The sequence below is a fragment of the Xiphophorus couchianus genome, chromosome 12, assembly GCF_001444195.1.
Source record: "Xiphophorus couchianus chromosome 12, X_couchianus-1.0, whole genome shotgun sequence".
Taxonomy (NCBI): Eukaryota; Metazoa; Chordata; class Actinopteri; order Cyprinodontiformes; family Poeciliidae; genus Xiphophorus; species Xiphophorus couchianus.
This window is the reverse complement of record NC_040239.1, coordinates 6,633,020-6,648,928: the sequence shown is the minus strand read 5'-3', so window position 1 is coordinate 6,648,928 and position 15,909 is coordinate 6,633,020. Positions and strand designations below refer to the sequence as shown.

Genomic DNA, 15,909 nt, shown 5'->3' with positions numbered 1-15,909 from the left:
CCAACAAAGTATTTAAAGTGGATTCAGTTTGTTTTTAAACTTGTAACTTTTCAGCAGTAGTCTTGAAAACATATATAACGTCAGGCAGATTGTGTCCATGCAATGCTGCACCTACGCATTAATACAAGAAGGATCCCTGATCAAGTATTGGGGACACAGAGCACATTTATTTTTCACTAGGTCATCATTTATGAATTAAAATATTTCATTTTTAATGTAATATAGAATATCAATAGGAGTTTGACTTGTTGAGCTAAATTATAGAAATTGATAAACTTTTCAATGACATTCCAATAAAGTGAGATGCACCTGTAATTCTGCCCAAACTTAAGCTTCTCGGCACGTTTTCTCAATAGCATTATGCAATACCAGACAACACACAAGTATACTGAAAAATGTATTTATCTTTTTTATTAATATGACTAAAAAAGGAAAATGAAGCAGGAGGAGGGTTTGACTATGTATCCAGGTCAGGCTTGATTGTGAACAAATTTAGAAGAACAGATAAAAAAAAAAAAATCTTTTATGAAAAACCTCGAGTTTCAGACATGGAGCTAAAAAAAAAGTGGCTAAAGCACAAGGTGTGATTTTTTTTTTATCAAGTTGTGTATTTCCTTATCAAAAAAATCTACTAAGAACTTTGGACCTTCATAGTCAGTTCTTGCCTGGTGTAACTGTTTTCTTTTTGCTGCAGTTACTTTTCTCCCTTTGACAAGCAATCCATTTTAACTCTGGAAAGGCCCTGTATCCTCTGCCTCACTGAAGCAACAAAGAACAGGTCTGAATATCTGTGGTGAGAGTCGTCTATCCAGCAAATGGGTTGGCATGAATGGTCACGTCCTTTATCCGGCTCTCAGTGAGCGGCCGGAATGTCTTCTCATTCACTGGCAGCTTCTCCAGCTCGTCCAGCGTTTCCAGACCATCGATAATCCTACAAGTCAACAGGAGAGAGGAAATAAAGGGAAAAGAAAATGAACTTCAGAAGATGTATTAAAAGTCTCTCCTTTGGGTTTGAATCAGAATAAATCAATAGGTAATCTCAGAATCATTACAGCTGTACATTGTATAAGTTTCATACTTTCCAAACACTGTGTACTTCATGTCCAGATGAGGTTGTTTGGCATATGTGAAGAAAAACTGGGAACCATTGGTGTTGGGGCCATTATTTGCCATCGACACCACTCCTCTGACATTGTGCTAAAAAGAAAGAGAAATCAAATAATCCTGCTGCACTCTTATGTTTAAGCTGGTCTCAAACAAAGAGACTTTAAAGTAAATAAAAAAACAGTGGTTTGCTCACCTTTAAGTGCTCACTGAATTCATCTTCAAATTTACGACCCCATATACTTGTTCCTCCTTTGCCTGTGCCTGCAGAATTTTAAAAAAATCAAATAATCAATCAAGAAAAAAATCTAGAAATAGTGAGAATGTCAGGAAAAGCGCTGTGTTCATGTTTGTGTGTAATAAACTCTATACCTGTCGGGTCTCCGGTTTGAACCATAAAGCCTTTTATGTTTCGATGAAAGGAGCAACCATTGTACAACCCACTTGCACACAAAGCCAGGAAGTTCTGTAAAGTAAATAAAAAACCAGTGATTTCAACATGAAATCAAGATTGAGTGTTCTGCTGCCTTTTCTATGCTAACTTTTTAGGTTTGCAATCACAAAACTGGCTGCTCTGTATCTTCAATTACAACTTTCCTTGTCGTAAGAGGCTGCAAACAAACATGTTCTCACACCTGGTACAGAAAGTAGAAAGATTTACAATACATTCTTCCTTCACTGTAGCATGTCTCAGTGTACAGTCTCAGTGTAGCTATGCTTTTACGCATAGCTTTTATTGCTACATATGAAAAAACTTATGTTGAACAACTGCATGGCAAATAAACAAATAGAAATAGAATATCCTTCAGTTTGAGTACATTCATTCACTCCTATACAAATCTTTACTAGAGTTGGTAATAAAGCTGTCTGGGTCTGTACCTAATGACAAAACAGATTATCTCAGAGCTCAATGTTGTTAGATTCTAACATTTATTGTCCTAACACGTTTCAATTTTCTGAGCTCAGACCAAACATAATAATTAAGTGAATACAGCTTTTCCACAGATATTGATGAGGCTTTATCAGATTAAAATCAGCTTTAAACTCACCTCACACGATTTAGGAGCGCGCTCACAGAACAGCTCAATCTTAATCTCTCCCAGATCTGTGTGGAGGGTAACTGCCTAAAACATGAACATGAAACATATTTAAAAAATATATTACAAACAACGGAATCAATGAGGCTTATTTGACACACCGAGCATGTTAGCTCAAATTGACAAATAACCCCGTTACACCCGCGGTGTTAATATAGTCATTACGTCATTAGTATCTGTAAAATACGCCGTCCCTTAATCGATTAGGAGAATGTTAAACTATTTGAAACGCATCCCAAACTTTTTATAAAATGTTACAAAGAAATTACCATTTCAAATGTTGCTTCTATGCTGTGGTGCATACAACAAACCCATCCGGCTGGAATAGAGTACCTTGGTTAATGGTTCCGCGAAGAACTACTGAGCGTTGGTCGTCAGGACCGTTCATGTCTATGGTCAGGCCAAGCTGAGTAAAATTTGAATCCTGTGTAAATGAAACCGTTTACAGCTTTTCGTCGGATTATTATTATTATTGTTATTTTTTTTTTTCAAAACAACAAAATGATAATAATCAAATGTTCACAGTGTAACAATCAAATGTTCACAGTGTGTGTGGAAATTAGTGTTGTGAAGATATCGTGTCCCAACAGGATCTGGAACAGCTCATCCTCATAGGTCTGTCTAAAAATTCTGACACCTGCAGCTGGTCCAAAATGCCACCGCTCTCATTCTTATTAAAGTTAGGAAAATAGAGCACAAAACCCCAATTCTAAAGTCCTTAAACTGGATCCTTGTAGCTCTGAAAATACTTTTATTAGTTTATAAAGTAGTAAAAAGGCTTACCACCAAATACATTAAATATCTGCTATTGTTTTCTTGGGTACCTATGTGCAAATCCTAGGTTTCCACTTTCAGAAAGAAATTTATTTTTGTTTATTTTAATACATCTTTAACAGGGGAATCAATGACAATGAAGAACAATTTGTACCAGAAACAAAAGATTAGACAATTCTTTTCAACCTAGTTTATTTTGCTGTTCTGGGTGGTACACAGGCAAACGAGAAGCAGATGTAAATAAGACAGCAAAACACTATAGCATGAATAATGATAGTGCTGCAAAAATACTTAGGATTCTTTTTTTTCTTCATGTTTTGGCAACAAAAAGTTACTCAACAAAACTGAATGAGCACATTTTATTGGAAAAGAGAAACACTGATGATGATTTTTGTACCCACAAAAAACCAAAAAAACTATCATGAATGACAGCATGAAGAAAGCCCTATAATTCAAACACACAGACTTGTCCTTTGTAATATAACACATCTAAAAGTAGCTAGTTTATACATGATCAATGGTAAAAATTTAGTTCATTATTAAGCCAAGGGTTTTATTTTTTCAAGACATCTTTAAAAAATAATGAAAACAGCACACAAAATGCTCCTAGCAGTTTAGATCTAAACAAAAATCATGTGTATTACAAAAAACAAACAAAACAAAAAACAATAGGCAACCAATAGAAAAAAGAAGAGTTCTAGCTGGATTCCTGAGAAACTATTTCAACATAATATCTGACATAATAGAAGAAAAGTTACAAAAAGTTTAAAAAAAGAATGAGACAAACACAGTCTATACACAAATAACTATCCAAGCAAACTATGGGAAATGTTTACTCACTACAACTTCACTTTTTATTTTACACTTGGTCAAAAATGTTGATTGTCTTAGTAAGAGGACTATGTCCAACAGGTTTTGGACATACCTTACAGAAGCGCACGTTTTAAAGATAATGAATCCTAATTTACACACTTTGTTTTCATGGTATGCAATCACCCAAGAGCAAGACAAACAACACAAACAATACATCTCGTATGTTAGTTTTGTGCCATTATTGCATTTGCAAAATGTAACATTGTGGGAAAAGGTGCTAGAGTGCAAAAGCATTCTCCAGAAAAACATAATTTTAAATGACCTACTTCACCTACAATACTTCAAATCCCTGTAGTAAAAAAAAACAGTGCATCAAAAAGGATGCTGATGCCCCCAAACCTGTAAAACCCACATTTTGTTTAAATGAAGGCAATATTGCACAATTTATCATAACTACACATGCTACTGAATTAGATGCACGTTGCTTAAAATATGTTTCATACTTTTCAGCAGAGTTAAAATAGTGAAGACTGCCACTTGTCTGAGTGTTTTTTCACACTTTTATTCAGGGAAGAAAAACAGTCTTCCCTGACTGCATCACTTTATGAAACTAATAACAACGAAGGCTTTTTTCTTGTTTTAATATTAGAAATCCTAGGAAAGTGACCTTCAAACATAAAATAAAACACTTTTACTTCATTTTGAACACTTGCAACAGTTGAGAAAAAAAAACAACTTTAAATTAAAACATAATTGGGTATATAAACATGAGATCCATGTGACAAAAAAAAAAGTGAATAAATGAATTTTGCACATTTTAGGTCAACAAGCTCAAGTTAGATTTCCAAACCTTTACTTGTTAGCTTATATGAAAATAAAGTTATGACCGGTATTGTAACAAAGCAAGAATGCAATATTAGGAAATGTCTAGTTTAGCTGCAAAAGTAACTACTGGTGCCAAATGTAGTTATTGTTGAATGAGTAAAAACGACACGAGTTACACAGAAGAGCAACACAACGAGCAGGAGTATCCCCTTCTATAAGAAATTAAATGGAGTGGTGGTGACTAAAAATAAATATTTGGACTAAAGGATGACATAAAACAAAATTTCTATCTGTCCTAATTCTATCTGTATGAATTAGGACTGGGCCTGTGTGACGGTATCAAGGTACAGAAAAGCTTTCAAGAGTCAGTCCAAGGAGCAGTCATCTACCGTAAGTCATTTATGCTAGTGAATATAAAAGTGATTGCAGTTTTTCTCCAACTGGATGATAGATTGCTCCTACATTTTTTAATGCTTGCAGAAAAAAAATGGACTGTTCTCAAATATTAATGGCCACAAAAAACACAACAGTCGAGGTCAACATGTGGGGACTAAAGAAGAGCCCCAATTACTCTTACTAAGGTAAGTCTTTCATGCAAACCTCAAACCGTCTGGAGGACAGTTTTAAATAAAAGCAATCATGCGGAGAACTTTTTATTTAAAAGTCTGTATTAATACATGATAATATTAACCCATAGCATTTTACTCTTGATTATACCATGCATATGTTACAGTGTAGATACTTAAATACCACATAACACTGTTAATACAGCTAATTCTATGATTTCTTTATTAATTAATTTGAAGTCATGTTTTTCTTTCTCTGCTTTTAATTAATAAAATGTAATGTTTAATTGGCTTTAATTTAATTTCAAATCATGAGAAATTTGCATGGGTAAAAAAAGTAAAAATCATCCTATTAGCTGACTTCAGTGTTCTAATGGTAATATCATCTCTTCAAACATTTCATTTAAAAATGTCAGTTTCACTAAATCTGTGCAAAACTGCATTTACTTCATGAGGTTGGTCAGGATTATCCAAGGGGAAACATATTATATGTTACAAAAGATATGAAGTTCATATCAGGAACTTTAAACAGATTTGAGTGACGTGATAAGCTATGTATTGTAACAACTCAGTTTTTCAAGCAGATAAATCTAATCTTAATTTTTTGTTTCCTTAAAATAAATTAACCAACTCAGTGGTTTTTAAAAAAAAAAAAAATCTCTCAACCAATGGTCAGATATTGTCTGAATAACTAGAATTTAAATATATGTTTGATCTACGCAGTAAGCCAATGGCTAGTCAAAGTCGAAAAGTCAAAGCCTATTTCTGTTTAAAACGGCAATGTTAATAATTTATACAAACTCAAATTTAGAAATTACACTCTGCCCTTCTTTGCATTAAAATGCTATTTAAATAGAAATCTTGATCCACAGAACTAGTTTGCAATATGTTTCACAAACAATGCAACTGGCAACAGGTCACAAAAAAACCTGGCCACTTACCATGGCTTTTTATGTAAAGGACGTTTTTCACAAAAGTGACAATGTGCAAAGGTTAAAATATCATTATAGACTGCTAAAAAGTATTTATCTTCCCAAAATGTTTTCTCGGCCCAGCCCTGATGGATGTTAGCTTAACTGTAAATGGACTGAATTTATGCAGTGCTTTTCAAGTTATACCCTACTACTCAAAGTGTTTGTGGTTAAGTGTGTTGCCCATGGGCACATCTAAGATCCTGGAATTCAACCCACAACTTTCGGATTACAAGACAACTACTCTTCCTACTGGACACAAGTCACCCCAATTAAATAATCCAAGCTTCTTCTCTAAAATGTTATCAGCATCTTGAGCAAGTAAGTTACAAAATGTTCTCATTCTCTCCACTAAATCCAACTTCAAAAGTCACAAGTTTTTAAACAATTTTTGTTCAAAACCTACTTGCATTTTAATTTTCTTTTCTTTTTAAAATACAAACACAGCACACCGAACAGAATTTGATCCACTCCACCTAAAAAAACCCCAACACGCCCTGAGTCTAAGTTGTACAAAACATTCCCTAATGATGCCCATTTAAGTAGCATTTTGTGGAAAGATTTATCCTTAAACTTGAGGATGAGAACACAAATAGCTTCAGAATGAGGTCAAAAATCCAAATTATTTTCAAACCTCAATCCATGCACAGTAATTTTGCTGCACTAATGCCACCACAATTTCCCTAAAGGCAACTTTATATCTTTGACTACAGCACTTTCAGTTACCTCTAATGTGTTTCATGTCATATTTTCAAGACTTTACCAACCAAGCCAGCACAGGTATCTGAGAACCACGGCCGACAGTGCAGAGCAGAAACACTTTGATCCATGTCGTAATTAGGTTAACATTAGTGTTGTACAAGCGATACGCTGCTACACCAAGTGTTTACTTTGTAAGGTTGGCAATTTAACTTTAGTTGTTCACATAAACCCCCAAGAGTAAACATATTTTAAAAATATATATATAAATAGGAACCTATTTTGGAATTCAGAGCAGTCCACATATGCTCAGTTGGCCAGTAGTTTTCTTTTACATTTTTTTCCTCTAAACCATTAATACCACAAAATGATACTGTAAACAAAAGATCAAGATCATAATGGCACTAGCCTCGGAAGTTTTACAAAAGAGAAATAAAAAACAAGCAGCAGATGCCAGAGTCAGCATTTGGTCTGCTAAACTGGCACTGGTTTAATACCTAACTTTACTGGCAGTACACTGAAGCGAGAGCACATCCTGTTTCTTTGTGCCTCAGGGACACCATGGGCTTCCACTCTGTATCCTGACCAAAGCGCACAGTATCGTTTGGTTTCCTCACAAACGAGTTCATGCTTGTTCTTTGTCAGTTTTCCACAACTGCTCCTTAGCCTCGGTGGGCAGCGTGTTGAAGAGGTCCTCTTCGACCACAAGACCGCTTCTCTTCAGCAGTCTGCACTCTCCCAGCTCCACGGGCAAACACTCCAGACGGTTTCCTCTGAGCTCCAGCTGAGTCAGTGCGGTCAGCTCTCCAAAGCGTGATGGAAGGGACTGGAGGCAGTTGTTCCCCAGGTTCAAGGTGCGAAGCTTTTTGCACTGGAACAGCTCATTTGGCAGTGTCTCGATCTTTATTTTACAGAGTGTGGAAAGTTGCATTGGGGACAAAAAAAGAGCAGAAAATCATTAAATGAAGGCACTAAAGCTTAACATATGTAATAAACAATAATATGAAATAGAACATCTTGTAAAAGTTTTACCATTCATTGAACATCTCCACATTCTGTCACATTTTAAACATAAACCTCAATTTATTTTACTGGGATCTTATGTAATAGACAAACAAAGCAGTGCACAGCTGGAGAGACTGAAAAAAATGGGTTGGACTTTCTGGCAAGGTACTGGCCTAGTTCAAGTTTTACTTAAAAAAACAAGGTATTCTTTGTGTTACTAAGTAACTTTTCATTGGAGTTGTTAAAAATCACATGGATCAATCTTAGGACCCCTCCTATTTAATATCTACAAAATATTGTTTGCTCAGATTATAACACATAGCAAGATAAGCAGATGATGTCCAGCTCTAAATCACAATGTCACAGGGTGAATATGAACCCATTCAAGCATTCATTGAGTAGATGCAAAAAGCAAATCAATGACTGGATGTAGTACAACATTCTTCAGCTGAATAAAAACAAAACTGAAGTACGATAATAATTTTTGGACCACAGGTGGAGTGATTAAGAGTGACGGTTTCGATTATTACATCTAGAAACTCCAGATCAGGCCCAAAATCAGGGCGTAGTGATGGACTCAGATCAGAACCATTAGAGACACATTTAAAAAGTAAGTCTTCTATCACCTGAAGAATATTTACAGGATTAAAGATATTTACTTACAAGAAATTGAAAAGCATATGTGTTAATGTTTAATCACATTGATTACGGAAACGGTGTCTTCAGAGGTCTGCCCCAAAAAAAAAAAAAAAAATCAATCTGATCCAAAATGCAGCTGCCCACGTCATCACTAGTACCTAAAATAGAACATATCCCCTGTAGCTGAGATTTTAGGTTTTATTTTTGCTGGTTTATAAATCACTCAATGACTTAGCATCAAAATATATTCGATACTTGTCATATTAATCCTCCAGACCTCTCAGGTCTTTTGGTTCAAGCCTAGTTTCAGTTTTTATGCTCCTTTAATTTGAAGCAAACTTTCACTAAACTGCAAAAATGCTGAGTTCCTTTACATCAAGGTTAAAACCCCAGTAACCTGTAATAATTATTGACCGGGACATCATTAATTTTAGTCTGCATTTCAACATTTCATTACTTTCCTTTTGTAAACCATTTCAGTATAATGTTTGTTTTATGTATTTTTTCCCCACATAAAGCACTTTGAAATTCTTGCTGAAATGTGAAAAATAATCTTCCTGCGCCATTGCTTTGACAAAATCTTAAATCAAATAAATTTGTGGTCTTGTGACAAAATGAGGAGTGCATACTTTTGCGAAGCAGTTGGAACAACGAAGAGTGAATTTCAACAACTCACCCGGTTGGCTGTCACTGCCATGTACTGTAGATTCTGAAGGTAACCAATATCTGTTGGAATGCAAGTCAAGTTGTTGTGGCTCAAGTCCAAGACTCGTAGCTTCCGGCAATAAAACAATTGGCTGGGAATCTTTTCAATCTTGTTTCTGTTCAGATGCAGCTTTTCCAAGTTGGTCAGAGTGCCAATCTGAATGGGAATGTAGGCAATCTGGTTGTACCAGAGCTTTAAGCACACCAGCCGATGAAGGTGCTGGAAGCTGATTATTTCCTCAATGGTCTTTAGGTTGTTGTCCTTCAAATCAATTTCCTGTAGGTTGTGCAAACTGAAGATGGAGTGGGGGATGCGCTCCAGGTCACAGCGAATGAGTTCCAGCTCGGTGAGGTTCACCATCTTCTTCAGGCTGTTCAGCACCATCAGCTTGGTGCCTTCATTGTTGATAGAGAGCTTCTGGAGGTGTAAACCCACGTCAGTCACAACTTGAGGTAGCTTGGTGAGGTTGCTCTTCAGGCGGAGAACTTTGAGCCTCTTGAGCTCACGGAGCCCATCGATGACAATATAACGGTTATTCTCAGCACTCAGGTTCCCTGTGAGATGAAGCTCACTGAGGTTCTTTAAACTGTAAATCCATAAAGGAATTTCTTTAATGTCGGTGAACTTGATGTGAAGAGACTTGAGGTTCTCTCGCAAAAAAGCCAAGGCGGGAGCTTCGATTTTGGCCGGAGTGTGATAGAGCCACATCTCTCTGAGGTTGACGAGTTGCGCAATGATTGGTGGGATGGTAACATCTGGGATAAGCTCCAATTTGAGAACCTCCAACTCCATCAGATCGAACACTGTATCTGGAATGCCGCTCAGCATGAAAAGGTGCAACTCCAACTTCTCCTGAGAGTTCTTGGTTATCCTCTGCCTGAGCTTGTCAAGTGTCCACTCATTGTTCAGGTTGAGCTGTCTCAGCTTATTTTCACTGACTTCTGAGAGGAACACAGCGAAACGTTTGGAGTACAGAGGATCATACTGGTCTATCATGTGCAACATAAATGCAAAGTCATTCTTCACGTCAGGTATGTCGCTGTAACTGCTCTCTTCCCTGATAGATTCGAAGGAGTACTTCTTCAGAGAGCGCCGCAGCATCCAGCAGAGTGTGTACATGCAGATTAGTCCATACACGACCACTAAGCAAATGTAGAAACACGCCAAGATTTTAAAAAGTGTCGCCAGTGGATGAGCACAGTGGTACACTCTGTAACCAGTCAGGTTTTCTATATTCACAGAGCAGTCCACATTAAACTGAATGTCTTGAACGTAATACCCCGTGTAGCAGATTATTAAAATAAACTTGATTACTTTGATGATAGTCTGACGGATGTATAATCTGTACACAATGTCTCCTTCTTCCACGTGGATACGGAACTTTTTTACTTTTTCAAACAGGGCTTTTGCCTGTTCTCCTTCTTTCTTGTCCAAAACCCCCGTTTCAGTTCTATCAACGATGCCTTGCTCAAAACGCGTCTTTGTTTTCTGAATCATTGGAACGCTTGCTTCAACATCCTCACTTATCACAGACTCCTTGTGGTCAAACGATCCATTCATCTTCATTGGTTTGGGATCGCTTTCTTCGACCACCGTCTCTGACAGTGCCCTGGTTGTCCATGGAGAGTCAAAACATTTAAGCAAGATGGATACAAAGTGTTCTAGTTTGGAGCTAGTCCGAGGAAATTTAAACCAAAAGTTGCTACAGGCTAGAAAAATAAGAGTGTGGAGTAATACCAAGTAGGGGAAGTACTTGGCGAACCAGTGTAACTTATTTTCATAGCACACTGCATCAACGTAATTGTACTGATGGCGGTCCAGATTGTACTGGATCCCTTTAGGCTCCAGTAGGAAGGATGTGGACAGGGTGGAGCTTAAGTTCTTTTTACAGGTTTCATTGACGATCCATTTGCAGGGAAGGCAGATCATCTTGTCCTGGGTGATCTGAAGTGTGCCGCCAAACACAGAAATCATGAGCATAACAATGGAGATGTAGTCGGTGAACACATCCCACCATGGTTTCAGGATGCGGTATGCTGGCTGTGTGTCCACGAAGTACCGCAGCTCAGTGATGGGGATCATGGCTCATCTGTGAGAAAAAAAGAAAGTTAATGTCAGTGGTTTGCAGAAAACAATCCCTTTTTTTCAGTTCCGACAAAAACAACAAATAAAGCTGGCAATTTAATACTTTAATAATCCTCCCCCACCCCAAAAATAGACTAGGAAGCTAAGGTTGGCTAATATTTTAAAAAGTAATGTACATTGCTTTAATGAATACTACAGTGATAAAGTCACTCATGAACCATCGGTTTGAGAGTTGGTCATTTTTTCTAAGGAGATGTTACACTAAATAAAAGGTACTTTCAAATAAATAAAACCATGGATTTTACAGGAGGCACATGTTCTTTTCACTCTACATAACCCACTTCCAGACACATCAAGGCTTAAAGGTTTCTAAAATAATGGAACAAAGTATGACAAAAAAAATATACATGTATATTGTTGTATAATGTTTCAGTTTCAATCAATCAGTGTTTCAATTAACTAAGTGAGCTACACTTTTATTGATTTAAGCTCTAATTAATAAGATATGATTTATCTAGCAACAAAGGGAAACAGAAGAACATCTAAATGTTACATCAAATGTCAAACCACTCATTCATAAAATATAAATGTCAATTTGTTTTGAATTCTAAAATTATTTATTAAAGATGATGACCTGTCTAAATTAAGAAAAGCAATTGGAACAAATTACAGGCTCGGAGATTGGTGCTTTCAATATAAATTAAGGCTATGAAAATAGCCTGTGCCCGCTAGAGTTTCAGACCAGTGTGACTGGTAGGATTGTTATAAAAACAGCAGTGTTTTATTAAAATAAAGCAAAAAACCAAAGGTAAATGACAATTATAATCAGCAAGAAAGTAAAAAGAAATGGTCATATATTAGCATAATGCAAACAGGTTAACATAGACAGCATTTCAGTGAAGAAAACATACAGAAAAACTTATCATGCATTCAATATATTTTGCAAAATGAAAAAGAAAAGCTGTAGCCCCTTTATGAATGCTTTGAATTCCCTTTTTGTATGTTAAAGATTTAGTAAAATGTCGCAACATTTCACAGGCAATGTGGAACTTAACTATAACCAACAGCAGTGCAGGTACTTTCCTTGTTCTGCAGCTAAACAAATGAGTAATAAACATTTTCAACATAAAACTGAACAATAAAGCTTGCATGTTGCTCAGGTAATGTAAGTATTTAGCACTGATGTTGAACACAGATATTAAGCAGATCCATTACTCTGCTCATTATGGTAGTTAAACAGTGCTCTGATCATGATTATTCATCACATTTATCCACATGGAGCTGTTAGTGCCGTCCTCCCATTATGACATATTGTTAAATCTCCACCTGTTGCAGTTTTATTACACCTGAGTGGAAGCCTGTCACAGGGCTGCATAATAAGGAAAATTATACAGCTGGAATATTAGCATTATTGTAATGTTACAACACAGTTCAGCAATTGTAATTATCACTTTTTATGATTCACGTATTTCAGAATTTTTTTTCAATGTTTTCAATTAGAAATAGTCTAATCACTCTACATTGCTTATTTAATTAAATTTTTATACAACATTCTACATTTAAATAAAAGAAATTGTCAGTGTTTTTCAGTTAAGGGAAGATTTAAGAAGAAGGCATCACGCAATATTTTGATTTTCCAGGCAAGTCAATTTTGTGAAAATGCTTGATGATTTTAAATAATTATGGCTTCCATATCAACCCTGTCCTCGCATTGACCCCAAAAAAAGAAAACCAGATTACTCTTTTTGTAGGTTAATAAAAATGCCTATCTGTGTGACTATTAATCAAAAACACACAGATAAGAAAAACACAATTTTGATTAATATGACATAATTGCTTTGTATTTAAAGAATATTGCAACAGCAGCATTAGTTGTGATAAGCAAATATTTTTCAAACCCTTCTCTTTCTTATCTGTCATTTGTTGCTTCTAACTTTTTCTGTAATCTTTAGCATTTAAGGTGCTATCGCTGGAGCCAGGTTTCTGGATTACCCTAAAACAAGCCTTACAATATTTTTTCTAAATTATGTTACCCACTGATCCGTCATTCATCTTACATAACTATGCAAACATTACATCATAACTGATGCTGCACATGTGAAACAAACTAACCCCAACTAATAGAAAGGTTTTAATCCACTGCTAAGCAGGAATAAATCCTTGCTGCATGCAAATTTAATCCACACAGTAGGCGCAGACGTGAAATATGCCCAATTCAAAAGTTGCAAAATGCAGACAAGACATAGATGAAATGTAAAAATGTCTTAGATGGAGATGAAAAACAGAATTACTTACAAATCCAAACTGTAAAGCCCAACAAAGCCATTTATAAAGAAGAGCAGAACTCTCCGCAGCTACCGTCCTTTGTCTCTGCTGTCCATGAACGCCTGATCCAGCACTTCGGATCAACCTCTCGCCTCGTGTGACTGCACCACACCCAACGTGCACGCTAAAGAAGGCCTTCTTCTAAAGAAGACATTCCGTTTTGGCGTGTTTAACCCAAACAACGCGAGCGCCAGAGGAGCCACCTCTCTCCCCACCTCTCTATTCTTAGCCATTTCCGTTAATAATAACCAGAGTATTGTCTGTGGGGGCCTTGAGAAGCGCCTCCCTCGACCTTCAGGAGAAGATCCTGTTTACTTTACGGATGCTTCTGTCTCCATCCACTGTCTCTCCGGAATACTCAGCCATCACCCCTTGAACTCTCACCTCCCCCAAAACACACACACACACCCCTACACACACACATAAAACAAGAATAGGGGCTGGCATTCATCACTGCTTGTACTTTGTCAGGAAACTGTAAAGTCGAGGAGCCAAGACGCCTAGTGTGATCTTTTGCCAAAAAAGCAAGCACACCCTGACTTGCTTTTTTGAAAGTTCCTCAGTCCTGTGAAACGTTTACTCACCTAACAGCATCTCAGATGCAGCAACTTGGATCAGTGGCTAGATTAAGCAGCACAAGGTGCCCCAAGATATTAAAACACTGGCCAGTTTGGAGGTGTTATCTGAGCTCCAGCCCCTGGTGATGTCCCGGGTGGAGCAGCCACTCTCTCAGTAGCCAACAGTCTTCATGGGCCATTTCCTTTTTCATCCCCATGCCAGTTCAACGGGAGATCTGAACAGAAGACATTTAGGGGATGAAAATGTGGCTCCTGCTATTTTCTAGTTTATGCGGGCATGGTAACGCTCAACAGACCTGATAAAGAAATTTATTCAAGCATATATGATGCTTTGAAGAGAGCAACTATACAGGTTCTTATTTTAAAGTTATGAGCCAGAATTTTTTAATCTCAATCAAACTCACAAAGTATAAGTAAATAAAACAAATAAAGCAAGCTGGAGTTTATTTTTCTATTTATTTTTAGTATTCCATTGGTGGAAATCCTTATATAATCACAACATTATTTCTCTTGTCATCCTACCCTTTGGTGACATCAAAAGGCAATCAATAAGAGTTCTTAGAGGACGTACATTTGTGTATTTTTTAAATATATGTTTAAATTAATTTCCTCCATCTGATATATTTAATTGCATTCTCTAAGGTTGCCACAAATTGTTTGAAAACACTACATGGACTTCAGAAAGAAATTATCAAAAGACAATCTGCGGACACTGTTTATGATGTGGATAAAAGCGGACTGAAATGACAAATTTCAATAATGTCTGGTAATTTTACTATTGACATATTTTCAAACAAGTCATACATAAGTTGTTTCGGTGAACTGCGAAATAGTGCATATACTGTATCTACGGCAATGCAAGCAGAACACACTGATTACTAATTTTACTCCATGTACAGGAGCGTCCTTCGTGGCTTCATCCGAGTGTCTCTGGGAGAGACTCTTGTATAGATTCTAGTTTCAGTGTAATTAGAATTTGTACTGAAAAATGCACTTAATTCCTCATTAATGTTGATTGATCAGCTCAACTCTTGTGCCAAATTTGTAGCTTTCTTGTTCAATGCACTCCAACAACTTCCTGCAAAAATCATTACGGAGCTGTGTTGGTATTTTCAATATTTACTTCATATTGAAACGATATATTCCACTTTTAACGTACTACCTTGCCAAATAACACAGCTAACGACAGACGGTAAAACAAAGTACTTTTACTTTTCGTCAAAGTAGTTGATCCAGTTAATTACAGAAAGTTAGAGGCAGGTGACTTTTCTTTCGATGAAATTATGCGACGCTAAAATCTCATTGGTATCTGATAAAGAAAAAACACCTGACCAGCAAAGGATTTACTTTTAGCAAAGATCAAAGAAAAAAGCATATTTGCAATTAAAATACACCAGCAAGCAAAGCTACCCCAGCCACTAGCTCATAAGCTACATGCTAGCAGCTCCTTCTGTTTCTACAATCGAAAGTTGGCATTCTGACCATCGCTTTTGCTCATAGAAAAGGTGAACTTTCAACCCTAAGATTAAGCTGTTGGAATCTGTAACTTACTTCGAATGGTGATCCACATTCGAACCGAACGTTAAATTTTAATACTATTTATTGCGGACAAATTATGCGCTTGCTAGTTAGCCGTCGTCCAAGGCATCTTTGCAACTTTCGTGACTAGAGCGAGCGGTGGCGCTGTGGTGTGCAACGGATTTCGAAGAAGAAACTGTCTTC

At 36.7% G+C, this 15,909-nt stretch overlaps 2 protein-coding genes across 4 annotated transcripts; both read right to left on the bottom strand.

The window, feature by feature from the left end:
• Window positions 1-384: 384 nt before the first annotated feature.
• Window positions 385-2,611, bottom strand: ppil3 (peptidylprolyl isomerase (cyclophilin)-like 3). The gene is made up of 6 exons (XM_028033939.1): window positions 2,471-2,611; window positions 2,154-2,228; window positions 1,477-1,570; window positions 1,301-1,368; window positions 1,079-1,197; window positions 385-931 (listed from the first exon to the last, which is right to left on the bottom strand). Exons 1-6 carry the CDS (start codon window positions 2,501-2,503, stop codon window positions 805-807), a joined length of 516 nt encoding a protein of 171 aa, XP_027889740.1. The 5' UTR covers window positions 2,504-2,611; the 3' UTR covers window positions 385-804.
• A 539-nt stretch (window positions 2,612-3,150) lies between these two features.
• Window positions 3,151-15,875, bottom strand: lrrc8ab (leucine rich repeat containing 8 VRAC subunit Ab). 3 transcript variants are annotated; one of them, XM_028033899.1, is made up of 4 exons: window positions 15,739-15,875; window positions 14,194-14,402; window positions 9,170-11,288; window positions 3,151-7,750 (listed from the first exon to the last, which is right to left on the bottom strand). In XM_028033899.1, exons 3-4 carry the CDS (start codon window positions 11,279-11,281, stop codon window positions 7,475-7,477), a joined length of 2,388 nt encoding a protein of 795 aa, XP_027889700.1. In that variant the 5' UTR covers window positions 11,282-11,288; window positions 14,194-14,402; window positions 15,739-15,875; the 3' UTR covers window positions 3,151-7,474. The 3 variants fall into 3 exon arrangements, with proteins under 3 accessions (XP_027889700.1, XP_027889702.1, XP_027889701.1); XM_028033901.1 differs by lacking the exon at window positions 14,194-14,402 and having other exon boundaries at window positions 15,739-15,851; XM_028033900.1 differs by lacking the exons at window positions 14,194-14,402; window positions 15,739-15,875 and adding an exon at window positions 13,580-13,924.
• Window positions 15,876-15,909: the final 34 nt, after the last annotated feature.

What these genes read in the sequence shown, in the direction of transcription:
- lrrc8ab (XM_028033899.1), bottom strand. Translation starts at nt 11,281, where the DNA reads ATGATCCCCATCACTGAGCTGCGGTACTTCGTGGACACACAGCCAGCA. An exon ending in TGGCAGTGACAGCCAACCGG is followed by an intron (nt 7,751 to 9,169) that starts GTGAGTTGTTGA and finishes TGTAAAATAAAG; the next exon opens with ATCGAGACACTGCCAAATGA.
- ppil3 (XM_028033939.1), bottom strand. Translation starts at nt 2,503, where the DNA reads ATGCACCACAGCATAGAAGCAACATTTGAAATG. An exon ending in GCGCTCCTAAATCGTGTGAG is followed by an intron (nt 1,571 to 2,153) that starts GTGAGTTTAAAG and finishes TTTACTTTACAG; the next exon opens with AACTTCCTGGCTTTGTGTGC. An exon ending in TCAAACCGGAGACCCGACAG is followed by an intron (nt 1,369 to 1,476) that starts GTATAGAGTTTA and finishes AAAATTCTGCAG; the next exon opens with GCACAGGCAAAGGAGGAACA.